This window comes from Pangasianodon hypophthalmus, chromosome 23 (genome assembly GCF_027358585.1).
Source record: "Pangasianodon hypophthalmus isolate fPanHyp1 chromosome 23, fPanHyp1.pri, whole genome shotgun sequence".
NCBI classification, from domain to species: Eukaryota; Metazoa; Chordata; class Actinopteri; order Siluriformes; family Pangasiidae; genus Pangasianodon; species Pangasianodon hypophthalmus.
Window position 1 is genome coordinate 5,573,274 of NC_069732.1, and position 23,032 is coordinate 5,596,305.

Here is a 23,032-nt window from a genome sequence, read left to right on the forward strand (position 1 = left end):
TCAAACTTATTTGTCAGCTGAACCCCTTCAAACTAATCATTTGCCTTAAGTATCCCGTGAGACTTTAAGTAGGCTAACTTTAAGTGAACTGTTTATTCAAATAGATTGGTAATTTATTACTTATACATAGCACAGAATCTGGTATCCTCAAGGTAGCTAACAATTTACTGCTGACTGTTGATACTGGAAAGTGTGCTGGTTTAATTTTGCTAGATCTTAGTGCAGCCTTTGATATGGTTGATCAGAGAATTCTTCTGGATTGTCTGAAAGATCGTCTAAAAGATTTAAAGTGTGGCGTAAAGTGGTTTACCTCTTACCTTAATAACAGGACTTTCTCAGTTAGGATTGCTAACTTCTCTACTTCTTTGACTGCTATTACCTCGGGGGTACCCCAGGGCTCTATGCTGGGCCCTATTTTGTTTTCCTTTTACATGCTTCTGCTTGTTTAACTTTCAGAAATATAACATCTCTTATCACTGGTATACGGATACACAGTTTTACCTTCCACAGAAACCAGGTGATAAAGTCTCAATCTCATTTTTGACTGTCTCAGGGACATGTTGGATGTTAAGCAACTTCATGCAGCTGAACCAGGATAAGACTGAAGTTATTATATTTGGTCATCCTGCTTCCACTACAGCTATAGCAGGTAATCTGGGTCCATTATCAGCTAATATACGTAGCTGTGTAAAAAAAAATCTAGGTGTCATCTTTGATTCTTCCCTAAGATTTGACAAGCAAATAAACTCAGTTGTGAGAGGTAGCTTTTTCCAATTCTGAGCCATTACTAAACTAAAAAGCGTCTTATCATTTAAAGATCAGGAAAGTGTCATTCATGTTTTCATTTCTTCCCATATAGACTACTGCAATAATCATTATTTTGGGATCAGTCAGTCAACCTTGTTATGCCTGCAGCTGGACCAAAATGCAGATGCTAGGCTTCTAACAGGTACCAAGAAAAGCGAAAGCATCTCCCACCATCCTGGCCTCCTTCCATTGGCTACCAGTTAAATACAGAATTGAATTTAAGGTTTTATTTTTTGTTTTTAAGCTCTACATGATATTGCACTAAGGTACCTCTCTGATATTCTTTGCCCCATTTCTACCTCCAGAACCTTAAGATCTACTGATCAGCTGTTTTTAACTATTCCACACTCACAGAAGAAATTCAAAGGTGACTGGGCCTTTTCTGTTTCTGCTCCAAGACTGTGGAATATTTTACAATTGTTTATAAAGTCATCCCCCACAACAGACTTTTTTAAATCCAATTTGAAAACATATTTATGCGCTAAGACATTTGAGTCCTTATAATGTCTCCATCATCCAGCTATCTGTTTTTGTCTTGTTATTGATAGTCTTTGTTTTTTGCTGTCTCCCTATTGTCTTATTTAATCTATTTGGTTTATTAATTTTGTTGTTTTTATTTTATTTTATTCTGTCTTATACCATCTTATACTGAATTGAAGTTACCGTGGTTGACACTTGCTATGATCTATCTATCTATCTATCTATCTATCTATCTATCTATCTATCTATCTATCTATCTATCTTTTTAAATTATTTTTTAAAATTTAATATAACCACTATTTTTCTCACAGTCTTATGAACCATGGAATCCTGATTTATTAAGAAGACCTCCATTCACTCTGCAGTACAAGGCCAGTTGAACAGAGGGAGCTATAGTTTCAAAAGTGTGAAAGTACATACACAAAATGAATCCTGCCATCGGCCTTTATAGCTCTAACCACAAGATGGTGGTGTTTTCTATAGGCTCAGATTCAAGTTTGAGAGCCTTGCACGTATTCTTTTTTCCAGTCTAACCCACCCTTCACTCATCAACTAATGATTAAATATTTCCTGAGCTGGATCAAGTTTGATCAAGGTTAAATCATTAAACATGGAGTTCCCAGAAGAATTGTGTAGTGGGTGGAACAGGAGTTTATGAAATAGAAAAATGGGATATACAGAATTCCGGTTACTAGCTCAGTTCTAAGATTGCAGCTGCTGTACAGTCGTTTGTTAAACCTGATGTCATTTCCTGCTGACAGTTACTGGCCTTTTTCCCAGCAGCGTGGTCTCCCATGGGGCTGTATAGCATTCCCACCCAGGAATCGTCTGACAGTAAACCGGGCCAGACTTCTCTCCAACTGTAGACTTATTCTTTAAAATCTGTTTAACATACATTCACAAAACAATAATTACATATGTATACTCTTTGAAAAAAGGCTCCTTAAAGGTTTTTTGGATAGTTATGGGTTCTTTGCTTCCTTCCCTGAATCCCCAGCCAATCATTCGGTGCAGCCGGGAGTGTTGGTGCCTCTCATTTCAGCTCCAGTGTCCGGGGTTCGATCCTGAGCTCGGGTTACTGTCTCTGCAGAGTTTCACATGTTCGTACATGTGGTTTTCTTCTAGGTTCTTCAGTTTCCTCCCACCTGCCAGAAAGTGACGGTAAATGGGCTGGCTACTCTAATTTGCTCCTAACTGTAAATGAGTGTCTGAGTCTAGAAAAAGGGTGTGTGTATGTAGTGCCCTTTGATGGACTGGCAACTTTTCAAGGTCCTATTCCTGCCTTGGACCCAGTGTTCCCAGGATAGGCTTTAGATTCACCATAACCCTGACCAAGATAAAGGGGTTACTGAAGATTAATGTGTGAATAAGTAGGCCTTTCCTAATGTCAGAAGAATGGAACAAGACACAATGTTATATAATACTAATACTTACATACGTACATACTACTACTACTACTACTAATAATAATAATAAAATCATGTCACATCTCTGTCTTGTCTGTTGGTGTATTATTTATTCAGCATCACCAAAGAGAACTTTGTCTCTCCCCATCAATACTACTACATTTTTAAAAAGGTTCACCCTAGTTGTCTAATTGTTCTAGTAGTTCCCCTCAATGTAGAACAAAAGGTGGCCAGTAGGCTGTCTACCACAAATTATACTTCTTATGGATATTCAAAGCAGAAAATCTTTTCATACTAGAAAATAGTCTCTTGTATCTTGTATAGTATGCTACGACAAAAAGTTTGGACAATTAACATATTGTAACATTATACTAGGTTATGTATTATAGTTATATTATTATTTAACATATACAGCACTTCTCATGTTGAGTTTCCAAACTGCTTCACATATAAAAGATTAAAAGGTCAGAACAAGGCATTGAATGACAAACCACATTCACGCAAATCAGTAATGAATTAAGTAGAAATCTATGAGCATTCCTGTGACTCAGGGAAAGTATTTTTAATAAAATCCCAAGACTAATAACAGGCTGTGTTTAACAAGCATTTATATTTATTTTTTAATCTAGATTTGAGTTCCCGATAAACACTATTCCAGAGTTTAGTGGGATTGTAAGAAAAATATCTTCCACCAGCTTCGCTATGAGTCATCATCAAGCTTCGGGCTAAAATATGCCTGCCTCAGCTGAGCAAAGTGCTTTGTCAAACGTTTAAACATTATAAACTGCACCTTTAAAGCCAGGCTGCAGAAAAACAGCACTGTGTGATGACCTCATGCATAGGCTTGAATGTAGAGACGTGAACATGACTGACTGAAATGGAAAGCGTACTTAACAGGCTGAAGATGAATGAAACACAAAACATTGTTTGTGAAATTGGAGCTTTAGGAATGCAATGCAAAATGTATCCAGTGATGTATAAATGCAGATTTGAATGTTTTGGATGTATGAATTCAAGTATAGTTGATAGAGATGTATTTAAAATACAAAATATTTGAAAAAAATATATATTTATAACCACACTAAATTTCTGAATCATGTTTTGTACATTTATGTTTAACAAGGCCGTATTATTACTATTCCTCCAAGATCCAAACTGTCCTTATGAGCCAAAATCCCCACCTGAGGTTGAAGCACAGTGTTTTTCGTAATTCCATTATCTTTTACCTCGCATCACCCTCTTACCTCACTTCAATACCAGGCCTGTGACATATAACAAGCTGATACACCCCTGTAACTGGCAGGCAGTGGTGTGTAAATAGGCAGAGCCAATGGTTATAGGCAAATGTCTTTTCATGTCCTAGCGAGCCTGGCCTCATCCTTGTCAGTGCATGTTGGGTGTAATTTAATTTCCAGGGAAGCTATCGTTCAAGTAAGGACATCACACTCATGTGTACCAGGTCGGAGTACAAAACACCTTTTTAGATAAACCATAAAATAAATACGGGTCCATGGTGTTATATTATGAAAGAGCAATTTTGGCATTAAAGTACCCAAAAGTTGACTAGTACCATCATAAAATGACAATATACAGGATCCACTTTTGTTCAAAGTTAATAAAAGGAGACTTGAATATACATTTGCATTTTGTATCTAATTTATTTTATATAAAAGTAATGAACAAAAACGTTTATGTACCAATATTAGTGTTTAGGATTGTACCGATTTAACACAGGTAGCTTGCTACTAGACACACAATGCTATTGCACACAAGACATTTCATACATATACACATATTAGACATAAATACAATACATACATTGTCATAAATGCATAATACAAAACTTTTTTTGCACAGGGTTTTACACAGAATGGAAGTGATAGGCATGCTTGCACAGTCTTCATATAACAAAAAAGCAAAACAATGAGCAAAAAAAAAAAAATTGAACGATTTACGAAGAGCTGCCAAAGTGCTTTCTCTGATGATCAATAGAAGAAAAGACAGCAAGACATTTTGGGATCAAATTTTTGCGTTTGCTTGCTTGAGTGGTATGTAAGAATAATCATGAAAGATGAGGTCAGTCCTGAACAACAAAGTACTATAGGAAACACTGAACTTCCTGTCATTGCAGGAAGTGTGGTTTTAAGCAGAACAATTAGCCTCTGACCTTTGACATAAGAGTGCAGCCTCCTCCCCCTCATCCATCTGAAGTGTGAGTTTAGAGGCCATGACACAAAACAACAAAAAAAAGAGGTGACCTGTTTATTTTATCCCAACGTCATGAGTTTCTATCTCTGCAACCCATTGTGTGTCACCAGCAAGTTAAAATGTGGTGATCGTTTTCAAGACTTCACAGTGACCCTATCCCTCTTTATTGTCTCCGACAGCTCAGTACTCAACAAGACGAAAAACAATCAGTGTTCAGTAATACTGTCACAAGGAGAAGCATTTCGCTCCAAACACTTCATGCATACATTCAGTTTCAGGAGAGCACAAAAACAGAAAGCACACGCTGCTGCAGCGACGCTACAACGTTGTCAAGACAAGTCCAGGGGATTACTGCAGGCTGGGTGAAACATGTCAGTGCCAATTCACTTAAGGAAATGTACTTTCTGTTTGTGTCTTCCTTAAGGGAAACACTTATCGTAAAAAAGCCACACACACACACACACACACACACTCACGCACACGTATACACACACGGACAAACATAAGCAAAGGCCAGAGAGGCTGAGAGAAAAGGGTTAATGATGAAATTGTACATGAATACGCCATAGATTAGATTGTACACAGGTTATTGTACATGCAATATAATGAAGTGTAGTACATTTTATTGTTTTTATTGTAGTTAATTAAAGGGAATATAATGGAATACATAACATGGTTGTGCACCCATGGCTCATGAGGAGTGCACTGTGGAGTGTACCTATTCAGTACCTCCCTTTTCTTTGTGAATTAGGTCTGGTGAGTCACTCCAAGACTCACCTTTTCATGGTCATGCAACGTTGACTTTGTTAGTTTGACTGAACTCACAAGTCAGTCACAAATACATACGATCACAGATATGCTTGAAAGTGCATTATCTTAGACTTTGATTTAAGAAAAAAAAGATGTTTTTGGTCACTGCCAAACAGGTAAATATGACATTGTGAATAATAACGGTATCAATACAAGTAAAAATCATTCAGTGGAGGTCATAAAACTTTGACACAAATAAAAAAATTGACAACACATGATTGTGTCCATACCACAATACTTGTTTTTAGCTCCTAGGAGTCCATAGAAAAAGATTAGAAAAAATTCACACAGGTCTGAATGCTTGTAAAAAGTCACATGCCAAACCTCTGTCACTACTTTTGATCACGTAATGCCGATATGGCAGAACGATACTTCAGGCATCTTTTGATCGCGTGCCTAATCCGTGAACACAAATACCTCAACTTCCTTCCGGACCTAAACCTACTCAGAGACCTTTACCAATGCAGCATGGGTGCTTTCCCCAAGCTCAAACACAAGTTGTACAGTCCTGCATGATGGGAGTGGTCTGATGTTCATGTTTGCTGGTGCAGTGGTCCATCGAGCTTGAGCTCTTGAGCTGTATCAAGCAGCGTTCCGCGGGCCGGCCGCTCTGGAGGAGCCCCCAGCAGCACAGCACGCGCAAGAACTCCCGCCGCATGTCCTTACTGCGCAGCGTGTAGATCAGCGGGTTCAGTGCTGAGTTCAAGGTGGCGATCCCGAAGAAGATGTCGGCCTGGTTGAGGATGGGGCAGGAGGACATGCTGCACGAGGTATCAAGGAGCAGGATGCTGAAGGCGGGCAGCCAGCACACAATAAACACACCTAAGACAATTGTGACAGTCTTGAGCAGGGCGTAGGAAGCCGAGTTAGTGGTTTCCTGGTGGCTGGAACGGACGATCAGGTAGATGCGGACATACAGGATGACAATGGAGAGCAGGATGACACTGAAGATGGTCACCACAAAGCAGATGTAGCGCCTAGAGTTGAGAGGCAGGACAGCCGAGCACTCGGTCAGATTGTTGATGCAGTTCCAGCCTAAAATGGGAAGTCCTCCAAGAAGGATCGAGGTAACCCAGCATGCTCCAATAAGCAGGAACATGCGGCAGGTCTTATTGGAGCCGTAAACCTTGACTTTAGTTATGGCAATGTAACGCTCTATAGCAATGGCAAGCAGACTGAACACTGATGCAGACAATGCAATAAAAACAGTCCCTTCTCTTATGAACCACTGCACAGGCTTTAGCTCAAAAGTCCTTGGGCCAGATAGAAATATATTGGCTATGTAAGCCGAGCCAGCCAGCAGATCTGAGAACGCTAGATTCCCAATGAAGAAGAACATGGCTGAGTGGAACTTTTTGTTTCGGAAAACAGCAGTGAGTACCATCAGGTTCTCCAGAATTATGATGCTGCAGATGATTATGAAGATGATGTTTAGTGAGCTGGGTCCATCTCTGAGCCTTTCGCGCTCGAGTAAGTCCTGCTGGCTCAAGTTCTTGGCACAGACATAGTGCAATTTGATGAGGCTTGAGTTGTAGTACTGAGAGTACTTGCTCTTTGTTGGGTCTACAATGCATTTTGTTGGGGTATCCATAGTCTCTGTTGATGTTCACCCAGTTGTCTGTCTGAGATTTTGGGTCTAGGAGACTGCACCTAGCCTGGAGTCACGTCTCAGTGGCCCAGGAAGTCCCTCTGGGTTTCCTGCAGAATGACACAAGAGCATAGACAGTGAATAAACATACAGCAGCAAATTAAACAATATTTATACCACCATGCTGATTGACAGCAGCTCTCACAGTAGTCATTTCTATAGTAACTTATTCACTGGGACTTGTTTCGACACTCCACATAATCTAACACTAATAATAAATTGATAAAAAATGCACTGTTAATCAACAAAGTATAAAAGTATAATCACTGACATGATGAAGTTTACTTTATTTCATTACTTCATTTCAATTTATTTCATTTATTTAATAGTCATTTATTTAATATTTATGGAAGGCTTCTCCATTGTCAGTGCTTTGAAACAGTCGGTAAGTTTTTTAGGACAGAGGGCACTGAGTTTTGCAGTTTCTCTGTAACATTAGCTGTGGTTTTGTTTGTCTTATTAACTTCAAGCAAGAAAAAAAAAGTGGCTTGTGAGTGAGTGTACCTGCTAACTGATAACAGGAACAACCTTATCTCACGTTCCACAACATTAAAAGTAACTGTAAAAGGATACAGTTTTTTTTTTAAAACATTAATTAAAAAATAAATACAATTGCTGTGCTTAAAGACGAATAAAACATTTCAGGACATGCTGTTATAGCAAATTAATTGGGGTGGTAACAGTAGCTCCATTTCACATCAGGCCACACCACACCAGGCTGTTGTTGATTATTTTCCTTGAACTGCACATGCCATAGTGTTTTATTCCTTTCTAAATAATGCCATATTTGAAAGTTTTCCAAATAAACCAGGCTTTGAGATATAGTTTAAATGCATTTTCACATTCCATCCCACTTGAAGCTGTAATCGTAAGTGTCTAACAGAGATGATGTTCAGCAAGTATGATGAATTTTCATTTCATTTGTTGCAGACTTGTGTGGATCACACACATGTTGGAGATTCAAAAATAGCTCCAGTGGAGCTCTGGAATTTCCCCTTTGAGAAAACATTCACCAAGCCAAAACCCATGCTACACACACACACACACACACACACACTTGAGTGTACCAACTTACTTGTCACAGATGGTTCACCCACATGTTGTAGGCAGAGTAGGAAAATCAAAGTTGAACTATGTATGAGCTGTGATATAAATCTGTGATCTATGTGCGAAGTGTGAAAAAAGTCAACCAAAAAAAAAAAAAACCCAGGCAGTTCAATTTATGTTGAACAAAAAAGGAGATGAATAATGGTGGTAGTCATTTAGCATGCTGATAGATTACAAACTTTCCTCTGGTCAGAAATCCCCATTTATCTAGTAATGAGTATAGAAGCAAGGTGACAGACAGACAAAAGACACCTAACACAAGATGCTAGGAAATAAGACTTCAACTTTTCCTCCATCAGTAGACCTAATCTGTGTTCATCCTGATTTCCTCCCTCATCGTTTGCTGATGCCTTATACACCTCGCCTCTCTGTCACTTTCATGCTCATTTCTCACAATGGAGAAACAAACAGAACACAGCAAATCTGCGAACGACATATGTTTACTATTAACAGTGTCACGGCCAAGTAGTCTTACACGCCCTATCTTAACTCCATAGCCAGCTAAACTCTGCTGTTATCTAGTATTTACTGGTCTGCTATCTAATCTAGCCTGTCTCTATTATTTGAACTCTGTTAGGGTAACTACGCAATCAACTTCCCCCTTGTGTTAGCCACTGGATTTGAATATCAAAGTCAATCATTTGAATATTACTCGTCTAGATTGCAAAAAAATAACGGCTCTTTAACTGATCATTGTGAACGTATAGTTTTGGTGGGCGTGTAAGCAGAAGGAACTTTCCATCTCTTTTTTCCATGATGACAGTAATAATAAAATAAGTCATAATCACGCAACTACCAGGTATCAAACATCCCACTACTAATAGGGATGCTCAAACACTGAAAAATTTTCAGCCGAAAATGGTGAAAAACAACACTTTTGAAATATTTCAGGAAAAAAATTGGGCCTACATGCAAGTGTCAAATAATTACAAATCATTTTGAAATTTGATTTGAAAATTAAAAGATAAGTAGAACACAGTGTATTCATTTTAGAAAGCTTATTTTATGTTAAGTGGTTGTTTACTGTCAGCTCAGTTTCGTCCTATTGAAAGAATTGACTTTATAAATAATTAGTTTCTCTCCAAATTACCCTGAATAAAAAAAGGCTTTCATTCAGGCAAATAAAAAGAAAGATCCTGTATCTGGTTTTCAGGCCAGTGTGTCCTGAATATCAGTTTCAATTTCAGCCCGAAAATTTAAATACATCGCTTCACTTATTTAGAATAAATGAAATAACGTGAAATTACTCAGAAAAGAAACCTAAAATAGCTGCTTCGCACTGTGCTAAATGCCAGCATCATAAGTTATTTTTCGGTCAGTGTTTCAGAGTGACTCATGTGGAATGTAGTAACTACACATCTGTCTAATCATTACAGATGTTGTTGAAAGTTTGACTATCTAAAATGAAACATAGTGCTATTGTCAGCTCTAATCTCACTTCTCTTCCCCTCCGTTAGCAAGAGTGCACTCTTCTCAACGGCAGTATATTTACTTTAAAATCAGTTGTTGATGATAAATCAACAACATAATCTATATCAATGTATAATTAATTTGGAGTTAAAAATAACTAGAGTTTTGTGTGTTATACAGAATAATTTCTTTAGATGACATGATACAATTTCACGTATACATTCATTATGCACAATGACATGCAATTGGAATTTCCTCTAATATTCCAACATCTGCTAAGTAAGGCACAAAACATGTGGGGTGTGCTGCTATAGGAAAATAATAATCATAAAGCTGAGTTACTACTAACACTCTGAAGTGGAATATTTCCCAATAACATCACATCCTGAAATTTTTTATTCCTATTAAACCATAGCAATTTGACAGGGCTAAGAATTCTAATTTATTAAAGAATGACACATTGTAGTGTTTATCTGTTTATAGTTGCATTCAAGTTATAAATTACATTATAGCAACTATAAACAGGCATTCCCTCACCAGGTTTTCTTTATTTTCTCTCTTTAAAGTTAATAAAACAAAAAAATGAAGCTTGTCACGTTACTAAAAAACCAGAAAGTCCCCTGTCCTGAAGATGTTCTTGTGTTGGAAAACAAAGTTACAACTTTACCTCAGACTGATACAAAGCACTGACACTGGAGACTCTTTCCATAGAAAACATCAACATATCAACCATTACACACATTTTTAAATGTGTTTACGTGGCATGTCCGCCATACAAGTCCTTGTGTAAGCTGTTACTATAGAAACCTGTGATATGCCTTATTATGGGAAACTACTGTCAAAGCTGCTGTTGTAAAAATTAACCAACATCTTCTGGTCAAATTGGATTTGAGAATTCAACAGCGCTGTGGAATAGTGCAACATATTTTTCAGGATAAGTCAATATTCATTTAAGCAGCTCTTTACTGAGTGGAGCAATGCTGCAGAGACGACTCTGTCAAGCGGAATGGCATCTTCACACAAAGACAGGAATCTGAGACATCTGCATAACCCACACACACACACACACACACACACACGTCACATACCGACACGAACGCTAACCTGTCAAGTACACACACACACACATGGTTAACTAAAGTAAGCACATCATGACACATGGTTTAAGCATTGACAAACAGACAAAAAGGTGCAGCTGCACTCAGGTCTGTCAACATCTGCAGCCCAGAGTCACTACAGCCATTTCCTCAAGATTGAACAATGAACAATGGTCTACTTCTGCACCAAGCGAAGCTCTATGTAAACAAATTCGTAAACTGATCTCAATCCCACAATTGAATTATTGCTAAAAAGTCATTAGGACCGTAAAACAAGGAGGAGAGTCATATTCCTCAGAGTAGTGATGTGCTGATGACTTTTACACACCCACTTTTAAAATTAACAGAAGCAACACTTCAATAAATAGCACAAAGTGAAAAAAAGCAAATTCCACACACGAATGTGAAATGAAGTCTAAAAAAATGAAAAGAGGGACAAAAGAGAAAGCTAGTCTTCTTATGTAGGTTACCTGCACCTACACCTTTTTTTCCCCTACTTTAGTGCAATGAGCTGCTACATAATGAATTCAAAGAATTGGGATGTAAAATAAGGACTTTGTAGGCTGGGTCTATATAGTGCTTTATTATGGTTGAAATTGAGTTCAGATTCACTTTTAGCATTTTAAAAGAAGTTCATTTCTCACAACCTCATGTGGATTTGGATGAAAAAAAAGGCCTCTCTTCCATTTTTTAACTTCCATCAGCAAGTGTACACTCTTCCCCATGGCAATATACAGTATATACAAAGAATTAGCTGTCAATAGTCACATTTTTCTATATCAGGGGTTATCAAGTGGACTGTGGTCCGGATGTGGTTCCAACTAAAGTATTTCAGCTGACAGAAATACTTGAAAAACTATAGCTGAGATGATAAACCTAGGGAAAAAGTCCACAGTTCAGTGAGTTTAAACATGAACCATTGTGATTTCTGTAGCAGATCCTCTGCTTGTTGCAGCTAATCACATGCATTTATGTAAATTATTTCGCCGAAGGCAGCTCACTGAAGCAAAAACTAGCTAGAGGGCTAGAGACAAGATTTTCAAAGATTTTTCATTTTATGTTCCCTTCATAATCTGATTAGCTAACTGACGACATGGTTTATTAAAAAAAAAAAAAAAAAAAAAAAAAAAAAAAAAAAACTTTGTATACATAATGTATAAAGACGAATGGATAAAGAAGTATGTCTCAAAACAGTTTCCTCTGTTCAGAGTCTGCTAGTCAACGGAGCTAACATGAAGCTCCACTATGAAACCATGAAATAATCACTAATATTTTCACTAGTAGCATTAAAATTATGTTGCCATTCAGTCATGCTAGTTGCTTATCCGAACCTTTGTAAGCTAGGAATTTTATGTAACAAGACTTTTTACAAATTTTAGTTGAATCCCCTTGAGCTGATCAATATTTAAATAATGTAGAGTTCAAATCACCATATTATCATTCCAGTGAATTAAAATGTCAAACTGAGAATTTTTAAGCCAGACCTACAGTATATTTTGCTAAATTGTGGTTTGAATTAACTTCAGGTCAGCATTTTTACATTTGAAATTAGGTCAGAGGATAGGGGTTTGTTTCTCTCAACCACAGGTGGATGCTGATCATTAAAAAAAAGCAAACCAGCATATGATATGATACTCTAGAGGTTTTGAAACTTGGCCATGCTGTTGCTCAGTAAACTTGCTTTTAAATATTTTTTAAAAGTACATATGTGGACTGGTTTCACCAGTGATTCTGAGATCTTTCAAGCAATATATTTGGAAAACTTTCGCTCTCATGTCTCTGGCCTCTAGATATATACTATGTTTCAGTGAACCTTAACCACAGGCTTACAGTCTTGTTGCCTCGACATCACTGTGCAGAGAGAGCTCTGTGTCGACAACGGCTTTTGACAGCGTGTGAAACCTGATGGGCTGGTTTGGCTGCGGGGCTGCTGACATCTCCAGCCCTGACAGCAGACCCTAAACCACACACACACACACACACACACACACACACACCCCTCAGCCTTTTCTTTGCCTGTCTTTGTGGCCTGTCTGACACACCATTTATATATTTATCTCATTTAATGATGTTAAACCTAAAATTTCTAACTTTTATCTTTTTAATAGTGTTTTGTACATGTTATACCTGCTTGTTTATTCTTGTCTGTTTTGTCTATGTAGTTGTGCTTGTGTCTATGCCAATATTATTGGTTTTTATCGTAACAGGTCTCTTTTGAAACAAAGATCTTGATTTCAATGAGACAACATGTACAAATAAAGGAAAATAACATTAATACTCCCTATTCTTGCGAACAGATGATTTAATCATTTTCTGTTTTCCTTTTTTAGATTTGCAAACATGCATTCTCCATCTCGGTATGTGTGCATGAGCTAAACTTGCCACCAGAACTATAAAAAGGCCAAAGGAAGTCAGCCTGCTCACAGCACTAACATCCTGTTATACTGCAGAGAGAAAGAGAGAGAGGAGAGAGAGAGAGCGACAGACGGGAAGACGCTCTCTCAGAGTCTTCCAGGTATGGGGCAGGAAACAACTTTCAGCAGAAGTTCAAAAAAAGTTTAAAAAAAAAAAAAAACTCCCTCTAACGTGTAGAAAAACCACATCATGGCAAACTTTTTCACTTCTGTGGTCTGTTCCCTGTGCTACTGATTTTTGAGAATTGAGAATGTGAGCCAGACAGGCGCCATATTACGTAATACACAGCTACAGCACAGGAACCGTATCTGTCTTACCTGTTAAGGTGACTGGAGACCAACAAGCTGTGAAACCTGAATCGAGGGCCTCGGTACAGATGGTACTTTACACGCAGTCCCCTGACAACTTCACAAAAGCCTTGGGTGCTTGTTTGTGCAACGCAGCAACACCTGATAAGCCCCAATTAGCTCCCTCATGAGTAAATGTGACCCTGATGCACATATGTGGCCTTTCACCTGTGAAACCCACAGCAAGCTGTTGTGTATATATATATGGCTACACCAAACAACGGCTGTAACTTCACATTCACCCTTTAGCAATACATGCATACATAAAAAAGGAAAACATTACTGCACTTTTTTTTAATAATGCTATATTATACATTCATGTCACAAAAAACACGCAAGCAAATAAAATCCAACCTGATCTTTGAGAAGTTCATATGAATTTGAAAGAACAAGGCCAATATGGTTTGTTTTTGTTCAATTTCACACAAGTCAAGCTGTAAGGAAAGGAACAAACACTAACCCCGCCCCTAACTCTAACCCATGTAACTTTTCATACAAATTTGAAAGTGTGAGGCCATGTTTAGAAAATCACAAGGAAGCATTATCGTAACTTTATCATAAACTGAGCTCAGGTTACTGCCTGTGCAGAGTTCTGCATGTTCTTTACGTGTCTACACGGGTTTTCTCCGAGTTCTCCAGTTTAGTCCCACCTACCAAAAACATGACATTAGGAGGACTGGCTTTGCTAAACTGTCCCTAGGTGTGAATGTGTGTCTGCATGGTGCCCTTCGATGGACTGGATCTACTGTGACCCTGACCAGGATAAAGAAGTCATTGAAGAATAGTTAATGAACAATATGCAATAAACTCACACAAGTGCAAATAGTTTGTGGTCCAAGAATACCATAAGGCTAATACCCTGTTACTTAGGAGTCCATGTACAGCAAAGAAAACAGTACAAGTTGTTTTTTTTTTAAATACACTGTGCAGTTTTCACTGTATGTGCTCACTACATACGGTATATGTGGCGCACAATATTCCCAATAAAACACCATTGGAGATTTGAAAAAACGCATGTTAGAAATTAACTACTTACAAATAATATCACTTTTAGGACATTTGATACATAATTTTGAAAGAACATCAGCCATAAATCACATTTTCACAAATCACATTAATTCATTTATTAGGACAATATTAAGATTTTTTTTCTACAAGTTTCATCTAGTTATACTGTGAAGATTTAAAGTAAAAGTAGAATCACTTGAATGTGGTTTTTTTTGCCTTTGAGTATTTAAATATGAAATATTCATATTTAGTGCGAACTAAGCTCTAACAGCCTTGATGTGTGGGCGTGTGCATGTATGTACATGCACACCTTTCAGACAGCCATTTCTCCTACTCAGCCGTCTATACTATATGCAGTTGTGCAATGATTTATCTCACGCTAATGGACCTGTTAGTGTGTGCTGTTTCAGCCCTTTATGGTGTGAAAAGTATACCTTCATCCTCTCTCAATGCTGTAATCACTCACTTCAGGCTCACATCCTTTTCACCTCATTACCTTTTGCAAAGCCACAAAACTCAACACGACTGCCGTCACGTATGCAGCAAGACTAAAAGAACAAACAGCCACAAATCTCACACACAGAAAAAAAAAATGTTTGCTATACTAAATTTAGCACCTTCAAACTGAGATTTATGTCCTGACTTATGCGACAGGCAAACTCAAGGCTACGTTACACGAGCGAATGTAACAGACAGTTTAACAGAAGATTGAAGCAGCTATAAATCCAAGCTCTCATACTCTGCTGTACTGTACACTGTCAAACGTAATGATATTGACTGGAGCTACGTAATGTAAGTGATATGGGCGCTGAGAGCATGGGGGAGGGATAGAGCGCGAAAGAGAGAGAGAGAGAGAGAGATAGAGATAGAGAGAGGAAAAAAATTTCATGTGAAGGACAAGGCCACAGAGGGAGTCATGGGTGAATTTTTGTGACCTCAGCTGAGCTGATAGATCATAGAACTTTCTCTCATGCTCCAAGGCTAAACACTATCACGTTATCAGCACACTATCAGGCCACTGTCATTCATTCACACCTCCCTACTGAACTGCCCCAAATACTTTCCCTCACTACTGATTCTGCCCCACAGTACAAAATAATACAATACAAGAATGATGTATTTTAACTAATATTGCCAAAGCATGAGCACACTAATGATGACCTTTGATTTTCTGATGACCTGCAAACCTTTGGACCATCACAGAGTGTTTCTGACAAAATCTCAAATCTGATTGGTCAGAAAGGGTTGATTACTTTTCTATAACAGCAACTCTGACACTTGTTCTAATGAATAATCATTTCTATAGCTATAGTAACCTCTAATGCACAGGGACTTGTAAATACATACACACGCACACACATACACACACACACACACAATGATCAGCCATTAAAACCACAGGCAGGTGAAGCGAATAACATTATCTTGTCACAGTGGCACCTGTCAAGGGGTAGGATATATTAGGCCATGACTTGAAAAAAAAAAAATATATATATATATATATATATATATATATATATATATATATATATATATATATATATATATATATATATATGTGTGTGTGTGTGTGTGTGTTTGTACACACACACATATATATATATATATATATATATATATATATTCCTTGACAGCGACTCTGACCCATCTGTGTGTTCTGACACCCCTCTGTCATAGCCAGCATTACGTGTATATTATGTGTGTGTGTGTGTATATATATATATGTGCGTGTGTGTGTGTGTGTCTGTGTGTGTATATATATATATATTCCTTGATAGCTACTCTGACTCGTCTGTGTGTTCTGACACCTTTCTGTCATAGCCAGCATTACATGTATATATATATATATATATATATATATATATATATATATATATATATATATATATACATATATATATATATACTCTAGCTACTCTGACCCGTCTGCAGCTAAGCAGCCCCATATGCAGCAAGCTGCGATGCACTGTGTGTTCTGACACCTTTCTGTCAGAGCCAGCATTAACTTTTTCAGCAGTTTGTGCTACATTAGCTCTTCTGTGAGATTGGACCGGATGGGCTAGCCTTTGCTCGCCACACACATCAATGAGCCTTGGGCACCCATGACCCTGTCACCGGTTATCCTTCCTTGGACCGCTTTTGATAGCCACTAACCACTGCATACTGGGAACACCCTATATGTATATAGACTATATGTATATAGTCTTCGGTGTCAGTGCTTTGTAACAGTCAGCATGTTTTCTTCAGCACAGAGGATGTTGTTAACTTCAAGAAAAAGAAAAAAGAGAAGTGAAGGAAGAAATGTTTACAGCTGTTCTAATGTAAGTCATAACAGGAACTAACTTTAAATGTAACCGTAAACTTATTATTTAAAAAAAGTATGATGGCATTCTTTAATTGATAAAAGTGTAATCGTTCTCCAGTTGCTATGGTATAAGAGAAAGCACTTCAGGATGTCCTGTGCTGGAACTGAATCAACTTCAATTTGGTAACAGCAACTCGACTTCCCGCTGGGCTGCATCACACCACCCCATCACTGATTATATTAAGTGTTTTATTCCTTTCATAATGTACTCCAAGGCATATTGAAGTTTCATTGTGTAGCAACTGCAATATGCAATGTTTGTCTACAGACTCGTAATTTTAACTGTTTATGGTGTGTTAACTCGGGTAATAAGAGAGTAGAGAGGCTTAGGTGAGAAATAGCACCTTGCTTGTTCATGGTGATGGGGTCAAAAATTACATGTTTATTGTGTTTTAAATCATATAGAAATGTGATAAATGGGATCAGTGCAGTTCTAAACATTTTCTAAATATATTATTGGGGTAAGCATTCATTGTGTAGATATTAAATGCCGAGTGTAATTGAAATATTAATAAAAAATGATTTTCAGATGTGTTTTTAATGTCAATTTGCAGTCCTTCCCATCAAATGTAATGTAATGAAGAAGCCAGCAAATACACATCAAAAGACATGGAGGCTGGGTTGAAAAAATATGGAGAGTCATTAGCAGAAAAGTGAACAGGTAGAGAGACAGGACGTGTGCAGAGAAAGAAATGCACAACATGCACAGCAAATTGGCCACAGAATGAGTTGTTTAGCTTAGTGTCTCTTTCCCATCCGCTGTGTTTGTCTAGCACACTTAGCAGAGCAGCAACAGCCGTTGATGCGTGCGTGCTGCATCTCGCCGTTCGTTCATTAGCCATGCACACACGCACGCACGCACGCACACGCACGCACACGCACGCACACGCACACGAAAACACATCTCAACATTATGGCTGTGCATGGACTAGCCTTGAAGCTGTGATGCAATAGGCAAAAAGAAGCAGCATTTTGCAATGACCTTTAACCTTTGCCTATTTATATCAGTCTGTTAGAGAAGAGCTCAAATAGTGTAAAGGGTTGCAGTGAGTGCTCGTTCACTTCTGCCTGACTGACGCCACAGGGGGGCCACGGTCAGCTCACTAATAATACATTAGGCTTACATATCTGATTTCAGCAGTTACCATTGGTCAAACGCTCATTAAAAAAACACACTGAGATATCTGATATCCAATTTAAGCGATTATTGCATTTCAAGACAGCTGGATTTTAGCTCAGTAATCAGGTTATTCAGTGCATGTATTCTAGTAATCTGATATATTCTGCTTTTCCTAGTCTGCTAATATATATGATGCATGATAGCTAGACTCAACATAAGTCTGTATATGAGTTAAAAAGTGTCTGTAATGCAACATGAGAATGTAAATCAATGCAATCTGATTGGATAGTTGGACTTCCATACACTGCTTTCCCAATGGGGATACAAACTTTTGAACACTGTGATACAATGAGCTCTTTCAGAGCAACATATGATCACTGGACGGCATCACGTCCAAACGAGTTTTGTTAGAAAAACAAAGGTAATGGTTGGATGTTTACAATGTCAAACACCTCTTCCTGTGAGTGTAGGCGGATCTCGGCCTTGTTTAGTAACAAAATGTACCAGCCTCTCTAACAAAAAATATAAATCTGGCTTGTGAAACTACATAGCACTTATTAAAGGCATTGTCATCATACACAGTAAGTATTCACATGCATAACAAAGTTTCAGCAAAACTGTGGCATCAAAAAAAAAAAAAAAAAATCTATTTTTCCGTAAACACTGCAGAATCTCTGGAGGTGTTAGACTTATTTCATCACTGCAAAATCTCAGAAATGGTGACAAAGCATCTTTTTTATTTAAAGCAAATTCTCAAATTAATTTTTACCCACAAAAACCTTGAAATGTAAAAAAAAAATCCATGCAAACATGCAAACAAAAAAACTAGAAATTAAAAACTTGACACCCACTTAGACAGAATCCTGCTTGAGCCATATTGTGAATTTACAAAACAAATCTCCTCATATTTGCAGTGTGAGGTGTGTGTTTAAGAAGGTGGGCTCACCCTAAGCCACTTTCCCTCCCACGTGTTGAATTACATTTTTAATATTACTCATTTATTATTACAGTAATGCTGGGGTTTGAGAGTGATGTTCTCATGAAGTGTATCATGATGTACATCACTGTGAAACCCCTTTTTTTTGGCAAATTCAGCAAAAATAAATGCTTCTAACCAGTAAACCAACTTACAAATGTTAAAAATGTGTTTTTTACATCCCATCTTTCTACTTCAGTAGGTTTTTTAGCATGTGCAAATTAACCACAGAGGTGGACATATGTGTGTTTAGAAGAGAAACCTCCAAATATTTGAGGTTGTTGTGTGTTTAAAGAAGGCACGTTTACACTAGGCCACTTCCCCTTCCACATGCCCTAGGAAAGAATGCAAATCAAGAAAATGTAAACAATGTGTACACAATGTGTAGCGGTACACACTTGTATTAAGAATTAGTTATAACTGCATTACACAAGTGCATGTGGTAACTCAGTGGTCAAGACATTGGACTACGGAAAGTCGTGAGTTCAGATCCCAGCACCACCAAGCTACCGCTTTTGAGCAGTCTGTCTGATCAGCTGCATCCTGTCTCAGCTCTAAGTCACTTTGAATAAAAACATCAGCTTTTGTTCAGTGAGGTAACTGCATGTAAACCTAGTGTTTAACATATTTCTAAAATCAACATACTACCATAGCTGATATCTAATTAAAGCCATTATTGGATTGTAGCTCAGTAATCAGGTTTTTCCGTGCATGTGTAATGTTAATCTGATGAATCTTTTATCCTTCTGCTTTTCCTTATCTAACATGTCATGGCTTGAAGTTCGTTATCATCACTTATCCTAAGTGCAAGTAAAGATGTTGGATAAAATCTGATTTTATTTTATTATACTTTTTGCAGTTATCTGATTATTTCGTACAATATTCCGTGAGATAATCAGCATGCTCTATTCATACTCGACTCCCTCTGTGCAGGTTGTGTATGTATTGCTGCTCTCCTATGTATTTCCTGTATTGTGGTGCGTTTGGTTTACTGGAACGTTGTGTATTGTTCTTGTTTTACACTTGATGTATTTTATATGCACGCTATCGTGCAGCGTTTTCCTCCATTTCATCGTACTGCATATAAACGACATAATTTCCCCAGATTTGACTCGTTTGTGGAAGACAGAGGGAGTTGGAAAGTTGGAGAAAAAGTATTTAGATAATGGAAACTCTAACAAATAAGAGCAACAACAAAAGACAACATTCCTCTTTTACTCTTCTCTTCACTTTTATCGTCTCTTATCAGGAAGGCACGGTTAAGAGCTACCACACACGCTGATAATACACACAGGCTTAAGAGCTGAGCTCACACAAACACATACACACACTCACACACACACAAACACAAACACACAAACACAAACACATGCAGACAAACTCTCACATACTGTACACACACTCGTACAAACTGAAAGAGGAATCAGAGACTGCAAATATTAACACTGCCACACACACTTACACACACAAAAGCAAATACAAATGCATCTGGCATATAATAATTGTTAAAAAGAATGTTTAACAGTGTATTAGAAGAAGCCACAGACAATACCAGAACATTATTTATAGATATTTACGGAGACACAAAGACTTTGATAACATCACTGCTACTACGTTTGGGTGTGTGTGTGTGTATGTGTTTATAAGTGTGCTCACACTTACAGCTACCACTTTTGACCACTTTTCCTTGCTGGTTATCAAGTACCACAACACTGCATGAATCTGATTGGTTAGTTTTGGTGAGAACGTTTTAGGTCAAAAGTTTTTTGTTTTTTTTTAAATAATAGCAGTCCTGACAAAATCACAGGATTACATTATTGTGCTTATTGTAAAAATTTAAATCCATGCTATGATTCTGCACCATGGTAATAATGTCTTTAATAAGGTGAGCGCAGAGCTAGAGAGAGGAGTAGCAAGATGAGAAAAAGACAAGACTATAAGCAAACCAACTCTTGTGGTGCGTGATGTAGAAGATCTGCTACACATGATTTTTCAAAGCTGTGATCTTTGTGAGATAACTACAAATGGCAGTATAAGGAAACCAAAAAATATCTGAAAAAAAAATGTGTTTGTGGCTTTAGGTGAAAACTTGCTCAAGCTTGCACCACACATATATTTTCACATGAATTAATTAATCCCCCAAGGACTGTATACTTTGGACTGATATTACGTAGACTACCCCTAATGTTGCTAAACCATGGAAAGAGGCAGTGGCACCATGTCCTGAAACTTTATGGTCAAATTCACTAGTGGTAATTCTCCAAAGTTTTGAAATTGTATACCGTTAATTTTACTCTTCAGCTTTTTCAGCGGTGGTGAAGTTGGAAGTTTCAGTTTAGCGTCAGTTTCCTCTTAGACTTACTAGTAAATAAGTGGTGAGAGAAAACAATGCTTTATTCATGACATTGTACTTCTAAGATACAGTCGGTTGCAAAAGTCTTCACCCTTCATGGTTTTATGGTTGAGTAAAGAATGAAGAATCTTACATTTTACTATTTATGTACAAGAAATAAAGAACTGGAGGTTGTACATTACAATGGAGAGGATTTGAAAGCTTTTTAGAGGATATGAAAGAGGTTTGATAATGACGGTTATAAAAAAAAAGGTCTGAGATAGTGAAGAATTATTAGAGTATATTTACATCACAATCAGAAAGAAGGATGCAGACTTTTGAAGTGACATCCTTTTTATCTTACTGTACGTTATTTGATTATTTGTGAAACCTGACCAAATCTTCTTACTATCGATTACATTTCTCATTCTGTGGTAAGGGTGTAAAATCTTTTGCACTAGCTGCTGGTTTTCATACATGAATGCATACACACTTGGGCACCCACTCGTGATATTTATGGTTTGTTTATTGCTGTTGTTTATTTGGTGCCAGGTTCTTAGCATGTGGGTGAGAGGAAATAGGAACAAAGAGACATGGGTGTGTAACGATGGACAGCGGCCATGGTGATTGACAGTTCCTCCAATATGCCCCGTGGGATGGGAGGCAGTCAATGTAGCTTTTCATTCTTTTTCATTCGCTTGCGAGGACCACTACACTCTCCACTCTCCACTACACACCCACCCACACACACAAACACACACACTCATCCAACATTAAACGTCAATGCTGAGATCAAAGCCGACAACCACAAAGAACCGATTTAAACACATCATGATGCAAGGATTGATGCAGGGTGGAGACAGAGCTGAAGCCCTTGACCCAACACAACATCATCCCATTACCTGCTAAAGTCACATTACCTCATTACTCCATGTCTTGATTTAAGTACGTCTAGACAAGGCCGCTCTTTCCTGTGCCAGTAGTGACATCTGAGGCTGAGCACTCTCTGTAGATATACATCAGCCAACAGGAGCTCAAAGCTCACAGTCAGACTCATAATGTCGTATCTTGGTGGTTTGTCCCTGCGATATAGAGCACTAAAACTGAGCTATGTCTATTGGTGAATATTTTTAGGCACCTCTCAAATTTCCTCCACTGTGGCTTTCTCACACTCACACCCTCACAAACTGGCACATCCGTTAATGTCAGGGTCAGGCTTGTTTGACAGCCATATTCTAGTTCTATATCGCCTCCATAATGCTAAACCTATGCTCTGTCATATTCTCCTGCCTTATCAGTGTGAGAAAGAAGAAGAGACACTCATATACAGACACCCACATAGTTGAAAGTATAAAAAAGCACCCATTTCTTCTGAGCTCCTGATAACAGCATGCATTATATCTCTCATACTTCGCTAAAAATTGATGCGAAACTAAAATGCAGCTCGCTTATCTCTTTCAGGGGAGACATATGAGGGTTTTTTTTCCTTTGCTTGC

The 23,032-nt window shown here is 37.9% G+C and overlaps 1 protein-coding gene across 2 annotated transcripts in view; it reads right to left on the reverse strand.

Moving 5' to 3' along the window:
* Positions 1 to 4,331: 4,331 nt before the first annotated feature.
* s1pr2 (sphingosine-1-phosphate receptor 2) overlaps positions 4,332 to 23,032 on the reverse strand; it is a 29,437-nt gene continuing 10,736 nt past the window's right edge. The window contains exons 2-3 of one of the 2 annotated variants that reach the window (XM_053228428.1): positions 12,804 to 12,931; positions 4,332 to 7,409 (exon numbers count right to left, since the gene is read on the reverse strand). In XM_053228428.1, the coding sequence (XP_053084403.1) occupies positions 6,199 to 7,302 (1,104 nt within the window). In that variant the 5' untranslated portion in view covers positions 7,303 to 7,409; positions 12,804 to 12,931 and the 3' untranslated portion in view covers positions 4,332 to 6,198. The remainder of the gene's footprint in view (positions 7,410 to 12,803; positions 12,932 to 23,032) is intronic. The other variant, XM_026929903.3, reaches the window with a different exon arrangement.